We start from the raw sequence: 20,655 nt of genomic DNA, 5'->3' as shown, positions 1-20,655 counted from the left end.
TAGTGAAGACGCGTTGCTCTTTCGGTGATCGCTGAGTGTGGCGTCCTTGTAGGGTGTGAAGCCGAGGCTCCTAGCCGGTTCGCAGCGCGCCCGCCCTTTCCATCGGGGGCTCGGCTTCGGCTCGTCCCAGGCGGGCGGCTGTCGAATCCGGAGGAGGAGCTCGAGGACGGCGGCCCGCGTTGCGCAGGCGGGAAGATGGCGGCGGCCTCGGTCTCGGCGGCTTCGGAGTCTCATTTTTCGGTAAGCGGCGGGGTTGGCGTGGGTTCCAGGTGGGCCGGGACGGCTCCCCGGGTTGCCTCGCTTTTCTGACGGCCCTGGATCTGGCGTCAGTCCGCGGGACGGCGGGTTGCTTGGGCCGCGTGCCTTTGGCGGTCCCTCCGGGAGGCTGCACCTGTGTCTTGTGGAGCAGCAGCCCCGTCCGCCTCCATTGCCACCCAGGGCTCGCCTGGCCTCGCAGCCCGCGCTTGGAGCCCTGTCCCGGCCGGGCTGCTGCACTCTCAGGCCTGGGAAAACAAAGCTCGGTCACGTGAGCCTAACGGCCCGGCTCGGAAACCCTCAGGAAACAGGTAGGTGTGCAGGTCTGCGGAGTGACCGCCGCTGAGGCCCCGGAGTGCATTTTCGTCCTTGTCTGCAGTGCCCGCAGTGACTGTTGCGCCATCCCTGCAGCCAGAGCCCGTGCGTTCCCACCTCTTGGGGAACACCTGGACTCAGGGTGGAAATGCTGCTTTGGAGAAGCGACCCGGGGACTCAGACAGCGGCGGGTTTAGTCACTGGTGTTTGTAAAGATTCTATTGTGAAGCTCAGTCTTTTGGAAAACGCTCTAGTAAGAAGAGATAAGAATTAAGTGTGACAGAGCTGGAATTGCGTTCGGAAATGCTCTGTGCCTCGCCTACTGTTTACAGTTACTCTAGAAACCCCACTGAAGGAGCAAAGCACTGTACTCATTAGATCATTACTGCTCTTCGTGTTTGTACCGAGGAGTCTGGAATTGATTGATTAGCAGTATTAGGGAAGGTAGTTTGTGGAAGAGAACATAGAACTAGTTGCCTGTTGAAGGCATTGGAAGAGAATAACGCACTGCAAACTTTTGAGGTATGTAGCAAGACAGTAGGTATTTCCAGGATATCAGAGGGTAATTTGTAACAAACAGGTAATTCAGAGGTAGAGTTGGGCAAGAAGGACTAGAAAAACAAGTGAGAATTGAATAATGGGGGAAGTCAGAATATCAGGGTAATTTCATATCAGATGAGGGAGAGGCTGTTAGAGATTACAGTCACCTTCAGAAAGTCACACTTAGGAATCTGTTTCAACTTTCTGTGGCTACTAGAATCTGTGATAACAAGGCCAGACTATCTTAGGTTTTCAGCACAATGGCTCTAGAGATGAGAGGTGGTGGAGCAAGCATTTGGGAGTTCATTCACTGACCGGATCGATAAAAGGTAAAGAAAGACCAGCAGAAACAAGTGTCAGTGGGTTCATGAATTATACAGGGACAAGACTGCTTTGGCTTGGGAAAGGAGGGCTCTTCTTTGCCTCAAAACTTAGAAATTGGAGACCAACTAAGGAGTAGGTAATAATAGATTGAGATTTACCCAAGGCCATCAAGGCAGTGTCACAGGGATGTAGTTAATTGTTAGTCCTTATGGTAGACCCAACTGAAATCCTAAAGCCTGTTCAATAGAAAAGTATATGTATTTTGTGCAATGGTATTGTTTTGGATTTTTTTGGAGTCCCCATTACTGGAAAATTGGTAGGGAGACAGTATCAAAGAAAGTGTCAGGAAATGAAACAAGGGTTAGCCTGGGACTACATTATGTGGAGGTTTTATAAACTATGGTAAGAATTGTGCTCTGTTTTGGAAAGGCATAGGAGAGTTTTGATTAGAAATACTAACTTGAATTCCCCCACCTCCTTTTTTTAGGATCTTTATCACTGGCAAGCTGTTTGGAAGAACATATTTGTGAAGAGTAGTTAGCATTTCACAGTAATTCAAACTTAAACCAACTATAGCAACATCTAGGGTAGTAGGGATTCTAAATATGGTACGAAGAAAGAACCCTAAATGATTTGCAGAGAGATTAGATCTGAGTGATTGAAAATGACTTTATACAAGGGTTTTGTACAGAGCAGTTTAGTAAATGGCAGTGCCATTTATTTTGGTATGCTGCGTGAGGAGCAGATTTGGGAATTAACCAAGAATTTGACTAGAGTCATTAAATTTTAGGTGCCTGATAAGACATACAAGTAGGTAATGAATGATGTGAGTTTGGAGTTTTAGATTCAGATCTCAGTTCCATATTTTAACTTAAAAGCTACTGGCAAATTAAAATTAAGGCCTGAGAGTAGATGCGATTTTTTTAAGAGAATCCATGTAGATAAGAAAGGAACCTTGGACCAAGCTTGGGGAACTCAGGCATTTAATGAAAGTGGGAGGAGAGATCTAGGGAGTTAATGAGGGAGAGACCTAGGAGGCTGAAGGAGAATCATTTTTGCTCCCTCCACCGAGTGAAGTGCTTAGGTAAATGATTTCTGTCATCCATGCTTCTGAGAGAGATTAGTTTACCTCAGAATTTTCATAGTTTTATTAGTGTGTGCCTGGTGATGGGGGTGGGGGCGGTGAACATGCCACAATTGGCTTCTGGAGGTCAGAAGACAGCTTTGAAGTTGCCTCCTTCCACCTTAGTGGGTTCTGAGAGCTAACGTGGGTCATTAAGCCTGTTCAGCAAGCACCTTTATCCACTGGCCTGGATTTTGTTTTTAAAACTCAGAAATCAGTCTAGGGTTGAGGCCTCTTAAGAGTTGAGGAAGAGATTTGTCCTTTTGTGGCACCGGGAGTACTAGAGGAATAAGATGGAAGATGAGGGAAAGCCAGATGGGGAAGTACTAGCTGGGTAAGAACAAGGTGAAAAGGACCTAGATGAGGCAGAATTAAGACGAGAAAATTAAGATAGAACTTAAGAGGAAACAGTAGATAAACAGAGAGAAATCAGGCAAGAAAGGAGCTAGGCACGAGAACAGAACTGAAGCTGTGTATATGTGGATGTTATGCCAGAGGAATTAAAGCAAGTGGACTATAGAGCTAAGTGTGCTGAGATTTTATTTCCTGAAAATAGTCCTCCGTGTTCGTAGTTCTCTCTCCTGAGTTCCTGGGATGTATAATATTAAGGCTGGTCCCTCTAATAGTATACAAGACCTGAGCCCACATATTACATCACATAGAGCTCTCATTTGATCTTAGGCAAAAGGCTGAGAAGTGACAGCACTTACGTGACTAGGGCTCTTTTTGAGGCTTGTACCTAACTTTGCTAAGCTCATCGCCCCCTGTAGTTTTCACAGCAACAGTGTGTTTTGTAATTGCCCTTATAAATCCACTGGAAGTATTACTGTAACACTAAAGTACAAACTTATTATATAGGTATTTGGATAGTTCCGTGTATTCAAGGAAGTGGTTTATTGTTGTAAATATTCATCGTTCCTTTGTACCTACACAAACTACACTAATATTTTATTTTAGCAATAGAGTTCTTCAGAAAATTGAAAATCCTAATTTGCTGTGGCAGTCTGAAAAAGGGAACTAGATGTGTGAGAATTCTGAACAGCTGGCAATCATCCTGTCTTCTTTCTTAGCTCCTAGCATCTCCATTATTTCCCTCTTATTGAAGCGTCCACCACCACAAACTCACCTACTACTAAAATTCCGGTTAACATTTAGAGGTATACTTTGGTAAGTTTATATCATGTGAAACATAATCCCAAATTTGACAGATTTGTGACAGATGGTGTATGTGGAGAAATAGTTTTATATGAGAATATATAAGCCCAAATGTTTTATAATTGTTTCCCCTTTTTGCTAACTAGATATAAATTTTTTACACTTGATCTTAGCCAAAAGGCCGAGAAGTGATAGATATAAATTTTTTAAGAAAAGAACATGCTTTCTTTAGGGAGTTTTTAGTCATTATAAATATTTGGCAAACATTTTGTTTATTGAAGGTAGAATAAGTCAGCAATTTGTGTCTGTTTCTGATCTGAACAAAGATTGGACTTGCCTAAATATTTGTATTGAGGTTGTGTGAGCATGGTGTTTTTGCCATGTGGCTGTTTAACCCTAAATGTTGCATCTCTTCACAGTCAGTAGTGGTTGGGTTCTACTGTGAGATCAGTGCACTGTTTTTCCTTTCTGTTGTCTTTTAGAGAAACATACAGTGTTACTCAGTCATGAATATTTGCTTTAAATGTCTGCAAGGTAATTTCGTAATTTTCTTTTTCAGAACATCCTAGCTGAACCATTGAGGTCTAACAGAAATATGGTTCGTCATTCTTCATCTCCATATGTATTATATCCACCTGATAAGCCTTTCCTTAATAGTGATCTGCGACGCTCCCCAAATAAGCCCACACTTGCCTATCCAGAAAGCAACAGCAGAGGTAACCAACTGGAACAAAGTAAATGTTTAAAATTCTTAGTTTTGACCTCTGTTGTTTTCAAGTAAAACAGTATTTATTTTCCCCTTTATTTCTGTGAATTTATCGTGCTTTTCATATTGACTACTGAACATTATCCATCAACTCATGGAAGCTAAAATACTTTGAGTCACTTATTACTAGTCTGTCCTCTCCAGAATCAGTCTCAGACAGGGGCTGGAGAGATAGCCCAGTAGTTAAGAGCATTAGCTGCTCTTCCAAGAGGACCTGGGTTCAGTTCCCAGCACCCACATGGTAGTTTACAACTATCTGTAACTATTCCCAGGGAATCTGACACCCTCTTCTGGCTTCTAGGTATTGGGCATGCACATGGTGTACAAATACACATGTAGGCAAAACACCCATACACATTAAATAAATACCTTATTAAAAAAGTCAGAGTTATGTAGACAGCACTAATTACTCTGAATTGTATTCTTCTAAAGAATACAAAAATTAAGAGGGTGTGTGTATTAGGGGTCAGGTCCTGGGGAATGTGAAAGGAAGTAGGTGACTATCATCCAGGTACATTACATATATATGTGAAAGTATCAAAGGATAAACAAAACCAATACTTTTTTTTTTTTTTTTTTTTTTTTTTTTTTTTAAAGCCAAGCTTTTTGACACATTTCTATTCCCAGTGCTGTGTGCCAGAGACAGACAGACAGATCTCTGGGACTCACTGTCCAGCCAACATAGCCTAATCAGTGAGCCTCAGTTGTGAAAGACCTTGGCTGAACCAACACTGTGTTACCTGATGAATGGAAGCCAAGGTTGACCCCTGACCTTGGCATATGTATGTACTTGGTGTACATACAACACGTGTACATACAACAGAAAATATTTGAGACATCTATTGATACCTGTTGCTGGGGATATATGAACAAGTGTCTGCTTGTCACAGAGAGGTACCAACAACAAACCAAAGAGATGGGTCCATTAAAGACAAAATTGATGAGGCAGTAAGTTTGAGCTTTCTCACATGACAATAGGCAAATTACAGGTGACTAAGGAAGAGTCTCCCCTGAACTGACAGTTATTAGCAACCTCTGAGGAATCTCTAAGGAGAAGGGCCTTGTATCCTGCCTCCTGAGCTGCTTGGTAAGCTTTGGAAGCCTCCTTACCTTCCAGGAGGGAATGTTAGGACACCTTTTTAGGGTCTTCTGTGGATAACCATAGCTGCTCTGATTTCAGTGCTTCATCTAGGAGCCAAGTGGTTGACAACATTTAATAATGTACTTTGGGACTGCCCTAGTCAGTGTTCTGTTGCTGTGAAGAGACATCTTGACCATGGCACCTCTTATAAAGGAAAGCATTTAATTGGGGCTCACTTACAGTTTCAGAGGTTTAGTTCATTGTAATCATGTCAGAAGCGTGGTTGCATGCAGGCAGACATGGTGCTGGAGAAGGATCTGGGAGTTCTACATCCAGATCTGAAGGTAGGAGGAAGAGAGTGACACTGGGCCTGTTGTGGGCTTCTGAAACCTCAGAGCCTCCCTACCAGTGACATACGTCCTTCAGCAAGGCCACACCTACTCCAACAAGTAGTGCTGTTGGTGAAGCATGCAAATATATGAGCATTTGGGAGGCATTATTATTCAAACCACACTCCCTGGCCCCCATAAGCTTGTAGCCATATCATAGTGTTGCAAAAATGCATTCAATCCAACTTCATAAATCCCAATAGTCTATCACAGTCTCAACACTGTTTAAAAGTCTTCTGAGACTCGTGGAAATCTCTTCATTGTACTCCTTTAAAATCAAAATAAAAAAGCAGATTACATACTTCCAACATACAATGGCACAGAATATATATTACCATTCCAAAAGGAAAGAAAGAGAATATAGTGAGGAAATACTGGACCAAGCAAGACCAAAATCCAGCAGGGCAAACTCCAAATTCTGCATCTTATGTGTGATATCCAGGAGATCTTCATATCTCCAACTCCTTTCAGCTTTGTTGACTGCAACGCACTTCTGCACTTCTCACTGGTTCCACACCCTGTTTAGTAGCTCTCCTTGCCAGGTATCCCATGACTCTGGTATCTCCAATATCTTGGGGTTTCCATCACAATCCAGGTTTTACCTTCACAGCTTCACACAAATGCTTTATAAGAGTTGCTGTGTTCAGGCACACCCCTTACACACGCCTGGCCTCAGTAGCTTTCCTTAGCCTCAGAGGTAGATTCCACCACCCCTTTCATGTATCCTTGACTGTAAAGCCAGAACTACATGGCTTTATATGCATGCAGGTAGACATGGTGCTGGAGAAGTATCTGAGAGTTCTACATCCGGATCTAAAGGCAGCAGGAAGAGAGCGACACTGCTTGGCTTGGGCTTCTGAAACCTCAGATGACACACTTCTTCCAGCAAGGCCCTATCTACCCCAACAAGTAGTATCTTTCCTTGTTGACCAAGCATTCCAATACATGAGCCTATGGGGGCCATTCTTATTCAAAGCATCACAGGACAGTTGTGAATTTATGTATGATTAGCCAAGGTGGGTCTTTTTTTAAACTTTGTAATTTTTTTTAAACATTAGTGGTGGTTTTTGTTTTCTTGTTCTCTTTTAACTTTTACTTAAATAACTAGTAGAACCTTATAAAGAATTCAGAATGATGCCTTGGAATGACTTTTTAATTAGGAAATAATGTTGTTTTCAGAGAATGATCTCCCACTTGACTTGTGTCAGTCTTCTAAAATTTTCTTTTCAGAGCTGGGCTCTATGGCTCACATCTCTAGCCCAGCCCTTGGAAGGCTAAGGCAGGAGAATTACTGTGATTTTTGAGGCCACTTGGGGTACAGAGTGAGAATCTGTCAGAAGAAAATTTCTTTTTTGGTAAGCTTCTCTGTGTGTATTATTAACTTAAGGTGTGCATTTTATACTTGGCAGCCATATTTTCTGCTCTTAAGAATCTTCAAGATAAGATTCGACGCTTGGAACTGGAAAGGATTCAGGCAGAAGAAAGTGTGAAAACCTTGTCTAGGGAAACAATTGAATATAAGAAAGTATTGGATGAACAGATACAAGAGAGAGAGAATTCAAAGAATGAAGAATCTAAGCACAATCAAGGTTTGTTTAACTAAGAGGAAACAGATCTATCCAAATATTGTAAAATTATTTTAGAATTCCACATTGGTAGTTTGTGATGGTCACTCTAGCCATTAAGAATTACATCATAGTCAGGTGTATTATGAGGAGCAAGTGACATCATACATAGTGCTTATTGGCAGTGTGTGGCATATTTGACTAGCATCAGAAAGAACATAAGTCATCCAGAGAGGTTTCTAGGACTACTGGGAGGGACTGGCAGTTTTGGAGGCCTGCTGGTTTATTTTGCAGTAATCGGGCATACTGAGCAAGCACCCTACCACTAACCTTACCTCTAACCCATGTAAGTCCAGTTCCTGTTTACACGCTGTTGGGACACGTTTGTGTGTTAGCTAATTACTACTTTTTTTGTGTGTATTCATTTTAGAACTGACATCCCAGCTGTTAGCTGCAGAAAATAAATGTAGTCTTTTAGAAAAACAATTGGAATACATGAGAAATATGATAAAGCATGCAGAGATGGAGAGGACATCTGTCTTAGAAAAGCAGGTATGGCACCTCCCAGATGATTAGCAGACCTTATCAGAGAGGCCTGCTGGCACTGTTGTTAAAGCCCCGTGCTGAAGTCTGTTGGGCTCAGGGTAGTATATAGATGGTGGTTTGATTGGCTCTGTTTGTTATGTATGATTCTTGTACTTGGTAAACTTGTGCTTAAATTTGAAAAATAGTCATGTTAATGTCTTGGAGTCTATATTATCAAATGTGTAAATAACCATATGTACCTGTGAAATCCACTACTCTTTGTAAAATTTTTTGCAGTTAAAAAAAAAACAATTTGCTTATTGAAACAGGGTCTCATAGAGCCTAGGCTGGCTCATCATGTTGCCCAAGGATGACCTGGCCATTCTCATCTTTGATTCTATCTCCAGAGTGCTGAGATTATAGGCCACATCACTATACCTGGTGTATGTACTGTTATGGATTGCACCTCAGGCTTTCTCTGGTGCTAGGCAAGCACTCTACCAGATGAGCTATGTGTCCAGCTACTGCACTTGTTAAATTTAAAACAAAATGTTTTTCTTCTGTTGCATCAGTAATCTTTGTACTTAAGTAACTTGTACATTTGTAGAGGATAATTACAACATTAGTGTCCAATATATTTTTTAAACATCCTTTTCATATAGAAAATTTAACTATTATGCAAAATTTGATTTCTTACATGCTTAAATGCTAGAAAATCTGCAGTTGTAAAAGAGAAATACTATTTTCTAGCCCCCGTCAACTTTTGGTCCTAGTTTGAGAAATAAGACTTATATGTATAAGCAGTTATACAGCAGTGTTGGGAAAAATGTGTCAGTGATTAATCGCACATTATGCATCTCTTCACTGTGTTGTTGCTTGGGTTGTTTTATTATTCAGAATTCTCTTGTATAATTCCCCACTGTCATGGACACTGAAGAAATGGCAATGGCTTACTCAGACTTAGTGTTGGGCGTTTGCAAATATATCCAGTTAGATATTTGCCCATCTATTCTGATTTGTTTATAATGAGACTTAAGCAGATGGGCAGTCTTTCCAAATCAGACCCTAAGTGTGAAGGAAGAAAAGAGTATATTTTGTATTCAAAGGAAATATGCATACGAGTTCTTACAGTTTTTAAGAAATTACTTAATAGGACTTAATACTTAATAGTATTTGTGTATTTATATAGCCTGTGTGGCCAGTAAATCCTCTATCCTAGGGTATAAGGATATATGCCCTTAAATAAAACCTTATATAGAACCATATACTTGGTAAATACTATATTGAGAATAATATTCCAAGGATGGTGAGATGGCTTAGTGGATAAAGGCACTTGCATTGAAGCCTGAAAAACCAAGTTTGATCCCTGGGACCAACATGGCAAAAAGAGGGAACTAGCTCTTACAAGATGTCCTCTGATATCCAAAAAGGCAAGCTGTGCATATACATACAAAATTAAACACAGACACAGATCATTGTTACCCATGAAGTCTTAGTGTTCTATTCCTAGAATTCTTTTCCACGTCCAGCACAGGTCTGTGAACGGACAGGCAAATTACATATAGTATTATGTTGGGTGTGTGCTGTGTTTTCAACTTTTTGATTATCACATTATATTGCATTTTGATGCTGTTTCTCAGGTTTCCCTAGAAAGAGAACGGCAACATGATCAAACTCACGTTCAGAGCCAGCTGGAAAAACTGGATCTTCTTGAACAGGAATACAACAAACTTACCACAATGCAGGCCCTTGCAGAAGTCAGTGAACATGACTTTTACTTACCGATGTCTGGTGTTGTGGTTGTCAGTTTTTTCATAAACATGGATATTTATAATGTAAAGGTTTTTCTTATACATAGTCTTTAAAAAAGAAAATAATTTGAAAAAGAATGTTGACATTTTGCAATCTTGGTGGCCGGACATAAGGTAGTTCTTTCTGAAAACAGTGAAGGGTGAAATGTTTTTGATACTTAAAACTTGCATCATGTAATTTTTTTCTGAACTAATTTTACTTTTAATTGTGTTTTACTTGAGAGAGATTTAATACTACTGAGTGAAGATCTAGATTGTCTTTATGTAATCTTTACTTTTATACAAAGCTGTGTTTTTTGGTCGTAGATTTTTTTTTCCCCTTAATTCTGGCCACTTAACTCACAGCTACCTCACTAATGACTGTTAGTTGATCTATTGGGAGAGTGTCATGGATATTATCAAGGCCTGAGCCATCACTAGAGTGAACTAACATGATTATTTTGACTATCTTTAAAACTCTACAAAAAGATACTTTTAACTATTATCCGTTTTGATATTCTTATCACTAGAAAAAAATGCAAGAATTAGAGTCTAAACTCCATGAAGAAGAGCAGGAAAGGAAGCGTATGCAGGCTCAGGCAGCAGAGGTGAGTGGAATGATGAACAGGTAAACACGTGGTTTAAAGGTGAACAGTTACGCATGAGTACACCAGATCCATATGTAGACCTCAGAAATAGCTTAGTATTGGAAATTAGGACTGTAACTTTGCAAAGTAAAATTTGAGCAGTTCTTTGGATGTTTCAAATCAGAGTCTGGATTAGTATTTTTAAAGTCCGTGAGGTTGGAGCTGGAGAGATGGTACAGAGGTCAGAGCACATGGTTGTCCTTGTAGTAGGCTTGGCTTTGATTCTCAGGACCCACATGGTGGCCTACAACCATCTGTAAGTCCAGTTCTAGAGCCTGGTACTCTTCTAACCCTTGTGCACCAAGCACATGCACATACATAATGCAGGCACTTTTGTAATACATGAATCCATACATGTAATATAAAAAATGCCTGTGAGCTAAAAAGGTGTCAAACACAGAAGTATTCATATAAAGCTTAGGTCTGATGAGCTCCTAGCAGATGATTCAGTATCCAGTGTAAATGTGTGTGTTGGGTAGAGTTAGTTGAGTGTAGAAGGATTACCTAGCATTCATTAGACATTTGGTTCAGTCCTCAGTACTGCAGCAACAAAACTGTTGCTTCTCTTGAGACTCTTAAGTAAACTCCTGTCCTAGAGAAGAATGAACTCTACTCTCCTAGTTTTGAATTTTGTCCTATGCAGTGGCCAGCCACCTGGTAGTAGAATTGTAAAGATTCAAAGCATGAGTTCATGTATTCCAGCCGGAACTGCATTATAGAAGACACTGTAGGAATAATAAAGTTTTATTTTTTATTTTTCTATTTTAACTGGAGACTTTTCTCTCTGGTTTTTTGCTTGGATATTTCCTAGATAGTCTCTTTTCCAACCTCTTTAAGATTATGCTAGTGTTGGTAACTTTTATTATAGTAACACAAGAAGCAGGTCTTAATCTCAGAAGTTACTAATGGAACCATTGTAGTTGAGTCTGTGGCATCCTGTCTAGTGTCCTTCATTCTCACAGCTGCTGATGCAGGAATAGAATATTACAGTCTCTTTCTGCTAGTTCTCCTTTGAATCACTGATTGGATATGTCGATTTTTTATTACACCTGATATCATTTGTAGATTTACTCTTTTTCTGTGTGCTTGTTGAGGTATATGGCCACTTAACCTTTTTTTTGTTCTGGCTTTAGGAAAACTGTTTTAAGATGTCTCTACTCCTCACATGTAACATTGCAAATGTATGGGTTATTCTTTATTAAATTGTAGTGTATAGTTCTTGTATGCTAAATAGAAATCTTCACAAATTCTTTAATTGATGAATTCTTATCAGTTTGAGTTCTGATGGTGAGCACTGTGGTAATGGAAGGTAGGTGGTGAAGGAGATGCATTCCTCTATCTTGCTGATTCTGATTTGTATAACCCTGAACGGTGTATTTAACCATCCAGAGTCTGGATTTTATAGTGCTAGAGAAACCAAACAAATGGTAATAAAAGCACTTTAAAACTCAGGGACACATATAAGACATCTACTAGAAAAACTAGATGTGAGCTAGAATCAAAAAGTATCCTTTAAGTGGTTCATTTGTTATTCTTCACACTTGTTGACAGTGTAAATATTCCAGAGGGATGATATCCTTTGGAGTTTTGTCTAGTATAAAGTATTACTCAGTATGTCCAAGCGTGTCATGCTCCTGAGGATGGAGAGCCCCGCATTCCACTGCCGGTGAAAACCCTGTCCTAAGAGTGCTGAATACTAAAGGAATGTTCTCAGTATTCCTTGCATTTCATTCATTACTTGTGCTGTTTCTTAAAACTCAGTCATAACTTCTGGGGAACTTTTCCTTTCTTGGAATTTTTAAATTCTTTAGGGGAGGAATCTAATCATTGGAAATTTTACCAAACTCCAGACTATTTTTGATCTATAGAGAGATATAAAATAACCACTTTTACCAAGTTTTGAAGAGTGGGGCTGTTGAAAGATAGTTTAGAGAAAACTGCAGCTTCTCCCTACCAAGATTTATATTTGTTTTATATGTATGGGTGTTTTGCTTGCTTGTCTGTGTGTAGCACACTGTCAGCTTAGAGCTACACGCATTCCATTGAATTCCTGAAGTAGACTTTGCAGAGTAACCACCAGTAGTGGAACAGTGCTTCCATGCAAGACATGACCAACTAAAGGCATACTGTACAGCCATGTCATCTTTTCAGTGAGATGATTACCAGCATAGTTACAGACTTAGGTGGCACTTTAACTGTGAACTGTAGCTTTTATTTTACATCATTAACTCTATGCTAATTTTTTTCTAGTTGCAGACTGGTCTAGAAGCAAATAGACTTATTTTTGAAGATAAGACAACTTCATATGTTCCAACCAGCACTAGAAAAATTAAAAAGAAGAAGTCAAAACCACCAGAAAAGGTATGAAAACTGCACCAGTCTCAGACTAAATACCAACTTTATGTAATAATTTGTGTAAACAACACTAAAGCCATGTGGAATTAGAAGCTTGGAAGAGTGAGTCTCTTTCACTCTTAGTGTCTGTACTCAAAGCTGAAGATAAATAATAAAATTTATTTGTGAATTCTTACCATAGTAGTGAGGGACTGTATGAAAGCATTTGGAACTACAAAAGAACATAAAAATACTAGGAATATTCAGCTGTGTTCATTACTTTTGACTCTTAAAATGCTTTGTGAAGACTGTTCCTTTCCTTAATTCTGACATGGTTAGTTAATACCCATCCCCCATCCTCCCACCCCCATTAGCCCCCCAATTATGATCCCCAATATAAACAAGTGTTGTGGTTTGAATGTGAAATGACCCCCATTAAGTCACTGGAAAGCAGGCCTTGAGGTTGCTAGTCTGGCCCACTTACTGTCCTGTCTCTACTTTCCGACTCTTGGTACAGTGTAATTAATACCCACCCACCCGGGACTACTGTTGCCATGCTTTCTCCATGATGAGTTGTATCTTATCGAACTGTGGGCCAAGTAAGTCCCTCTTTCAGAAGCAGCTTCCTGAAGCCTTGTTTCTACTTGGTCAGAGCAGCAAGACTGCTGGTTAAAGCTAGGTACCCAGTAGTTCCACAGTGAGCTAAAAGTCTTGGGATTAATTCACCAAAATAAATAAAATAGCTTTCTTTTTTCTCCATCCAGAAAGGTTCTAGAAACTATTTCGGTGCACAGCCACACTACAGATTGTGCTTAGGTGATATGCCGTTTGTTGCTGGAAAGGTGAGTTGTAGCTGTTGATTTTCATGTGTAAATTATTTCAATGTCTTTTTTTTTTTTTTTCCTGTTATATGTATAGGTGTTTTGCTAGCCTATGTCTGTGTACTATCTGTGTTTAATGCCCACAGAGGCCAGAGAGGGTGTTGGATCCTCTGGGACTAGAGTTCCAGATGATAGTGGGCTGCCGTGTAGGTGCTGGGAATTGAACCTGGAATTCTACTGGAAGAGAAGCCAGTGTTCTTACCTGCTGAGCCATCTCTCTAGCCTGTTTCAGTCTTATTACACATTTTATGGGATATAAGCAAACTCTGAACTTAAAAAAAAATCCTCAGCCTCAAGACTTCTGGGATTATAGGTATGAACCACCATACCTGACTCTAGGAAAACCTTCTTTTAGAAGGTACAACCTATTATTTATAAAATCAACTCAAGGAACAGGTTTTTTTCCTGAATCTTTATATAAGCCTCTGTAAGTATGGGTGTGGAGTTATTTTTTAATTTGTGTGTTTGTGGAAAACATTTTGTGAAAACAAAAAATGGAGAGGGGCCAGAGATGATGTGGAGGTCAAGGTACAACTTGGAGTTCTCTCTTTCCACAGTGGGTTCTGGAGATAGAACTCAGGTCATCAGGCTTGTACAGCAAGAGTGCTTTTAACCACTGAGCCATCATTCTGTCCCTGTGCAGAATTTTTAAATTTGTTGTGCTACATTTACCCTATTCCACCTGACAACCTTCATTCTTTGTCCTGTCCAGTCTCATCATACCCATTTTGTTGTCTTTGGTAATTCTCATTGAAGCCATGAATCACAAAGGACAAGACAAGGCTCTCAATGTGAAGTTGTTTAAGTATTCTTTATGACATGTTATTACAAAAGTTTAAGAAAACACAATTGCTTATTTGAGCCCCTCTCTACAAATTTTGAAGAATTAAAATATTTAAAATCTTAAATTTTAAACATTCAAAAATTTTAAAATTACTTATTGTTATAGTCATGCTTACATATGTAATAAAAATGAGTCACTAGAAAAGTAAGACTATAAGCCCAAATTTTTCATTACTAGACTCAACTGACATAAAATTACATTATGAGTCAGAAAAATAACAGTAACAACAAATTTCAAAACTTGTTCATTGCATATTAAAGTATACATACTGCCCATTATATGTGTGTATATAACTTACTGGCAAGTAGTGATTACTCTGATGTCATTAGCCACCTTTGTATTCCTAGGATCACCCCACTAGGCTTTGGTGTATGATTCCTTTCCCAGTGCGACAAACTAAACACTTACAAGGAAACATTTTTAAGCAATGAGCGCATTAGGTCTTAAGTTCTTCCCACAAGTCTGCATCTTAAACAAGTTGTCTGCTGATGGCTTATGGAGCTCAACAAGCCCAGCCAACTATTGAGATTATTATTTCCCATTAAAACAAGTTTGAGAAAGCTATCAGGTTTTATTTTATGTTTATGCTGTGACAGATACACTTCAGTTTTTCCTACTATTCAAAGAAAGCTGAGTGTGGTGCACACCTCAAGATATTTACATTTACAAAAATATAGAAACTTACATTATGATTCATAACAGTGGCAAAATTAGTTATGAAGTAACAATGGAATAATTTTATGGTGGAGGGTCACTACTGTGGGAGGCCAGCTGGGAGATCAGCTCCCACATTTTACAAAACCCAGGTACTCTTGAAGAGAAAAGGATAAGAGATTTAGATAGAAGGATAGAGGGGAGAGAAATAAATACAGGGTGGGGCCTGGATCCTTATCCACCAGCGTCTTCTGTCTCTTCTAAAGGGCTATTTATAGGAATGCCAAGGGGTGGAGCAAAAGACCTCCCCCTAGCTCAGCCAAGTATAGACTCTTCCAGTCATCTAGGAACCATGCACATGGTCAAGCAATCCTCTGATGCAGCTCCGCTGGGTAAAGCAAGCTCAGATCTCACTAGGAAACTTCTGTAGGCCTCCACATACATCATGAGGAACTGTATTGAAGGGTCGCAGTATTAGACAGGCTGAGAACCGCTGCTCAAGGACCAGGAAGAACAAGTGAGTAGGTAAAATAACATGCAGACACATAGAGTATGCTGTGATAAACAATGATAGATGTAAAAATTGCCAGTGGGCTATCTGAGAAGTGGAGCAGTTAACCTCCCAGGCATTTAGAAATGTTATGTTTGAACTAGGTTTAACACAGGGTATGAAAATGGCTTCACCAAAGAAATGTTATCTGCAAATACAGTTTGCTCACTGAGTAAGTCAAGAAACAGAGGGTTAAGCAGTATAGGCTGTGCTCTACACTCAGAGCCGTTTTGTCTAGCCTAAGGAGTTTGGATTTCAGGTAAAATCATGATGTGGAGCAAAGAACACAAGGCTGAGGCAAGAAGGTCAGTGGGGTGTTTTGGTTTTGGTAGTGCTTTTCTGTTTGGTTTTAGATGAGGTCTTGAACCTCACTGTAGCACAAGATGAACAGTTTTTGGTCCTCTTGCCTCTGTCTCTCTCTGGAATTACAGGTCTGCACCAACATACCCAATTTATATGATGCTAGACTAAGTATATGGCACAGAGTGGAGGGTGGGTGCTGATTCACCACAGTAAAGTCCCATCTGTGCCTTAGATGGTTTAGAACTAGAAAATGGGAAGAGAGGATATTGGCTTGCCTGACTAACTTTTCTCTTTAGTCCACCAGTCCCAGCCATGCCGTGGTGGCCAACGTTCAACATGTCTTGCATCTGATGAAGCACCACAGTAAAGCTCTATGCAATGATCGAGTTGTTAACAGTGTTCCCTTAGCAAAGCAAGCTTGTTCACGAGGTAGCAAGAGTAAGAAGTCAGTGACGCCTCCCTCCAGCAGTGTCAGTGAAGAACTGTCAGATGTCTTACAAACTCTACAGGATGAATTTGGGCAAATGAGCTTGTGAGTTTGGAGTTTTTGAATTAAAAATTACATTTGGTTATAAAATCTCTTTTAGCTGCTTGAATTTATTAATCCTAATTTTGTTAACAGGTGTTGAGCATAATCCTTACACTAGCCCACTGGCTGGGAGTTAAATAAATCTACCTGCCATGGCTGAAACCTCCCTTTCTAATTTTGTCAGGTGTCTAAGGCCATGCAAAAGCTCAATAGTGTTTAGGTTTAGCTAAATGTAACTGATGAGTTTGAAAACCGAATGTTTACATGTGATGTTGATGGAGGGAGCAGAAAGTAGATAAAAGTGTATTAGCTTACAACCCTGGATGAACAGAAACTTGTCTAGAATTAAGAATGCTTGGTTAGTGCCAAGGGTGGTGGCACACGCATTTAATCCCAGCACTTGGTAGGCAGAGCCAGGCAGATCTCTGTGAGTTCGAGGCCAGCTTGGTCTACAGAGCAAGATCCAGGACAGGCAACAAAACTACACAGAGAAACCCTGTCTTGAAGAAAGAAAGAAAAAAAAAAAAAGAATGCTTGGTTATACCTTCATTTTGTATTTATTTTTCTTTATGTGTATATCACATGTGCAGATGCCCAAGGAGACCAGAAGAGGCCATCAGAGCCCCTGGAGCTGGGGTCACAGGTGGTTGTGAGTCACCTATGTATGATGTGGTTGCTGGAACTGAACTCAGATTCCTGGAAGCAGCAGTACTTTGTTAAAAAGCAAAATGGATTTTTTTTTTTTTTTTAAATAAAGAGTGGTGAATCCCATACTGAGATTTAAAGGATATAATTTTTAAACATGGGAAACTTAAGGAAGTTCCATATGTGTTTTGTGTGCAGCGATCACCAACAGCTTGCTAAACTCATCCAGGAGTCACCAACTGTGGAACTGAAGGACAACTTGGAGTGTGAATTGGAGGCATTAGTTGGGAGAATGGAAGCAAAGGCCAACCAGATAACTAAAGTCCGGAAATACCAAGCCCAGGTACCTCCTCCTCCCTTACTTGTTTGTCAGGACTACCTTTTCCCTTCTTAGGTGTTCACTGAGGATGCTGAGGTGTGTTTGTCTAGGCTGTTCCTGAGGACTTTTTTTTTTTTTAAATAAACCAGTCTGTGTTACATGGTTTAGTAAAGAAGTGTTGTTAATCTTACTTAGGTTTCACATAAGGTATGTTTTTACTGAATATATTTAATATCCTTAGCCTTATGAATAAATTTTAACTTCTGGATAAATTTAAGTGGTTGAGTTGGACCAAATTAAATTGTCTAAAATACACCTAGAGTTTTTTTGGGTTTTCAACTTAGTGAGATTAAATATGAAAAAGTGTAGTATGTTTGCTTATACCAAAACCTACTTAAGCTCTGCCCACTTATCCCCAAACTCCAATTACTGTCAGCCCAGGAAATGGATTCCACCTTTGTTCTGGCTCTGGTTCACAGTAATCTCAAAAACAGTCTTTCTCTAGATAAAAACTTTGAGTAGCTTTATTTAATAAAATGTACTTTTATTTAGTATGTGTGTTTTTACATACTTCAGTATTGCTGAATACTAAATGATTTAATGATCTCTGCAGATTTATGTGCTAAAAAAAAAGACACCCCCCCCCAAAAAAAAAAAAAAAAACCCAGCATGTATCTTTGGAGTGTTAGAGGAAGATTATTGGTATACTCGGGCTGAGGCAGGAGGATCAAGACTTTAAAACTGTATATAGCAAGACCCGGTATCAAAAACAAAGTACTTGAGCTAAAAGAAAATATTTTTATTGAATTTGATTTTTTTTTCTCTGCCTTGATTTCGATAGCTGGAGAAACAGAACACAGATAAACAGAAAAAGGAATTAAAAGCTAACAAAAAGACTCTTGATGAAGAAGGAAACAGCAGTCGTTCATCTGGAGTCACAAGGACCCCAAGTAAGAAGGATTTTGCCAAACAGAGACCTGGAGAAAAAAGCAGGAAAAACCTTCAGTTACTGAAAGACATGCAAACCATACAGAATTCATTGCAGAGCAGTAATCTGTGTTGGGATTTCTGACACCAGATCATAAATGATGTATCTTACTGGACAATGACAATAGACTTTCCAGGTTTCATGCTTGCTAATGTTGCCATTACTAGCAGGTGTTAAGGGGCCCAAGCTTCATTACACAATCTCTTGTGTTATGCAGCACAACTAAATGGAAATGGAGTTTTACAGCCCGAGAAGCTGTGCTGTATCTTTGAATTTGCTGTATTCATATACTGCACTTTGTAAACAAATGACCAGTTTTTTACTTGTGGGTATGTTTTTTAAGTAGGAATATATGTAAATTGGGTTTGAAAATTCAGAATATGAGGCTGTCCCCATAGTCAGTGCTTGAAAAGTCTCTCCTTTTTAAATCTTCTCATGGTGTGAAGTAAGCACTACTTTCCCTTCTCCAGATGACCATTAAATGGATTGTTTCCAACTACAGATAGAGGCTTTCTGTATTGAAGTATTTATATATTTAAGAGGACTTTGTTTTGTTCTACTTTTTGGTATTTCAGATGTTGATCAGTATGAAATCACTCTTAAAGACTCAAACATTTTTAAGTAAGTTACCCGTGAAATATATAACACCTTCTAAAACTATAAACAGTTGTTAATGAAATAAATGAAATTTTGGAATAAAGAATTAGAAGGGGGATGTTGTGAAATGTACACATTTGCAGTTTTTAGTCAATAGCTATTTGTAATCATGTTACTCAGTTAAGCACTGGTTTTAATCTTGACTCTTTGAGAACCCCATGCTTTTAGTATACAGAATAAGGGTAGTGTGTGAACTGAACACACCTGACTATCGTTATGTCAATGTAAATTATAATTTTGAAGAGATCCGACATGTTTATTAAATTTGGTACTGAAATCAATAAAGCAACTTTTAAACTTCGCTTAGTAGCGAGCTAACAAAGGCTTTATTTGTTGTGCAATCTCAAGAGTGCATATTAGTATCCTGATTGAGAAACAGTGTTCGGTGCATGTTTATCACTCTCCTGCTTTCAGAGACCTAAGCCCAATGTGACTGATGGAGTGATTTATTAGACAGGCTGGTGAATGTGCCAGCTATATATTAAAGGAATTGAGGTAGACATTATGGATTACAGCTTAATAGCATGACCTGTTCATGCTACAGTTTTCTAGTTAGAATTCTCAGAGTCCTTACATAGTTTTTTGAGATGTGTAAATCTCCCGAAATTGTTATAAACTTGACTTGTATGTGCAATTTTCTGACAAGCAGGTTTGCAGCAACAGTGAACTGACACCAGTGAGTCCATAGATCCCAGGAAGGTGAGAAAACTGCTGATGACATGGTAAATACTACATCTCAACCACACTTCAGCTCCTACACTTGTGTTAACTTCCTGAATATCAGGACATTAAACTGTCATTTGAGTGGTAATGGCTCCAACTCCTAATTAGAATAGTAATTGACAGATGCTATCTTACCTGTCTCCAGCTGGATCCAAACTGTAGGGCTTTGGGTTTTGATCCTGCTTCAGTTCTTGTTCGCTCACTCACAGAAGAGCTCCCCTGTACTCTGTACAAGATGCCAACGTGGATCCCACGATGAGCAAGAAAGAAGTGCCAGGAATGTGGTTGGATTCCACAAGAAGTGCTTTTAGTGTGTACACTCCACACTGAAGATTTCTTGGAGGTCACAGAAGACATCAGAAGGTTTTGAAGGGAAACGTGATAAGAGTTTCACTTATATTCCTCTGGCTTTTGAGTGATTGTACAATCAGCTTTAATGTTTGAATCCCATCTGCATCCCTTTGTGCCATACCAAGATGATAAAAGTTTCAATGAGGAAAACAGACTAAAGATGAAAGTGTGAACTACTATAGAAACCTTATTTGAATACTGGTTAGTAAGAAATACCTCCTAAAATTTTTCTTATAACTAATTTTATATCAAACTAAAGCATTTGGTACCAATTTTGTTAATAATGGGTTATGTTGGGATATAGCTTGGTAGTACAGCACTTGCCTGGCAAGTGTGAGGCTCTAGGTTCAATGTCCAGACCAGCACAAATAAAAGAGGAATGAGGAGACCTGTGTGTATATG

General features: G+C 39.4%; 1 protein-coding gene across 7 annotated transcripts; it reads left to right on the top strand.

Annotated features, from left to right (window-relative positions):
• The first annotated feature begins 14 nt into the window (after window positions 1-14).
• Window positions 15-20,480, top strand: Cep57 (centrosomal protein 57). 7 transcript variants are annotated; one of them, XM_059267314.1, is made up of 13 exons: window positions 801-823; window positions 4,272-4,446; window positions 7,358-7,537; window positions 7,944-8,065; window positions 9,679-9,795; window positions 10,359-10,436; window positions 12,726-12,836; window positions 13,574-13,651; window positions 16,338-16,573; window positions 17,414-17,558; window positions 18,376-18,484; window positions 19,098-19,143; window positions 19,829-20,480. In XM_059267314.1, exons 2-13 carry the CDS (start codon window positions 4,308-4,310, stop codon window positions 19,848-19,850), a joined length of 1,383 nt encoding a protein of 460 aa, XP_059123297.1. In that variant the 5' UTR covers window positions 801-823; window positions 4,272-4,307; the 3' UTR covers window positions 19,851-20,480. The 7 variants fall into 7 exon arrangements, with proteins under 7 accessions (XP_059123298.1, XP_059123302.1, XP_059123299.1 ...); XM_059267318.1 differs by lacking the exon at window positions 19,098-19,143 and having other exon boundaries at window positions 19,829-20,476; XM_059267315.1 differs by lacking the exons at window positions 801-823; window positions 19,098-19,143; window positions 19,829-20,480 and adding an exon at window positions 15-240 and having other exon boundaries at window positions 18,376-19,023.
• Window positions 20,481-20,655: the final 175 nt, after the last annotated feature.

This window comes from Peromyscus eremicus, chromosome 7 (genome assembly GCF_949786415.1).
Source record: "Peromyscus eremicus chromosome 7, PerEre_H2_v1, whole genome shotgun sequence".
NCBI classification, from domain to species: Eukaryota; Metazoa; Chordata; class Mammalia; order Rodentia; family Cricetidae; genus Peromyscus; species Peromyscus eremicus.
The sequence above is the reverse complement of the archived record's forward strand: the minus strand, read 5'-3'. Positions and strand labels throughout refer to the sequence as shown.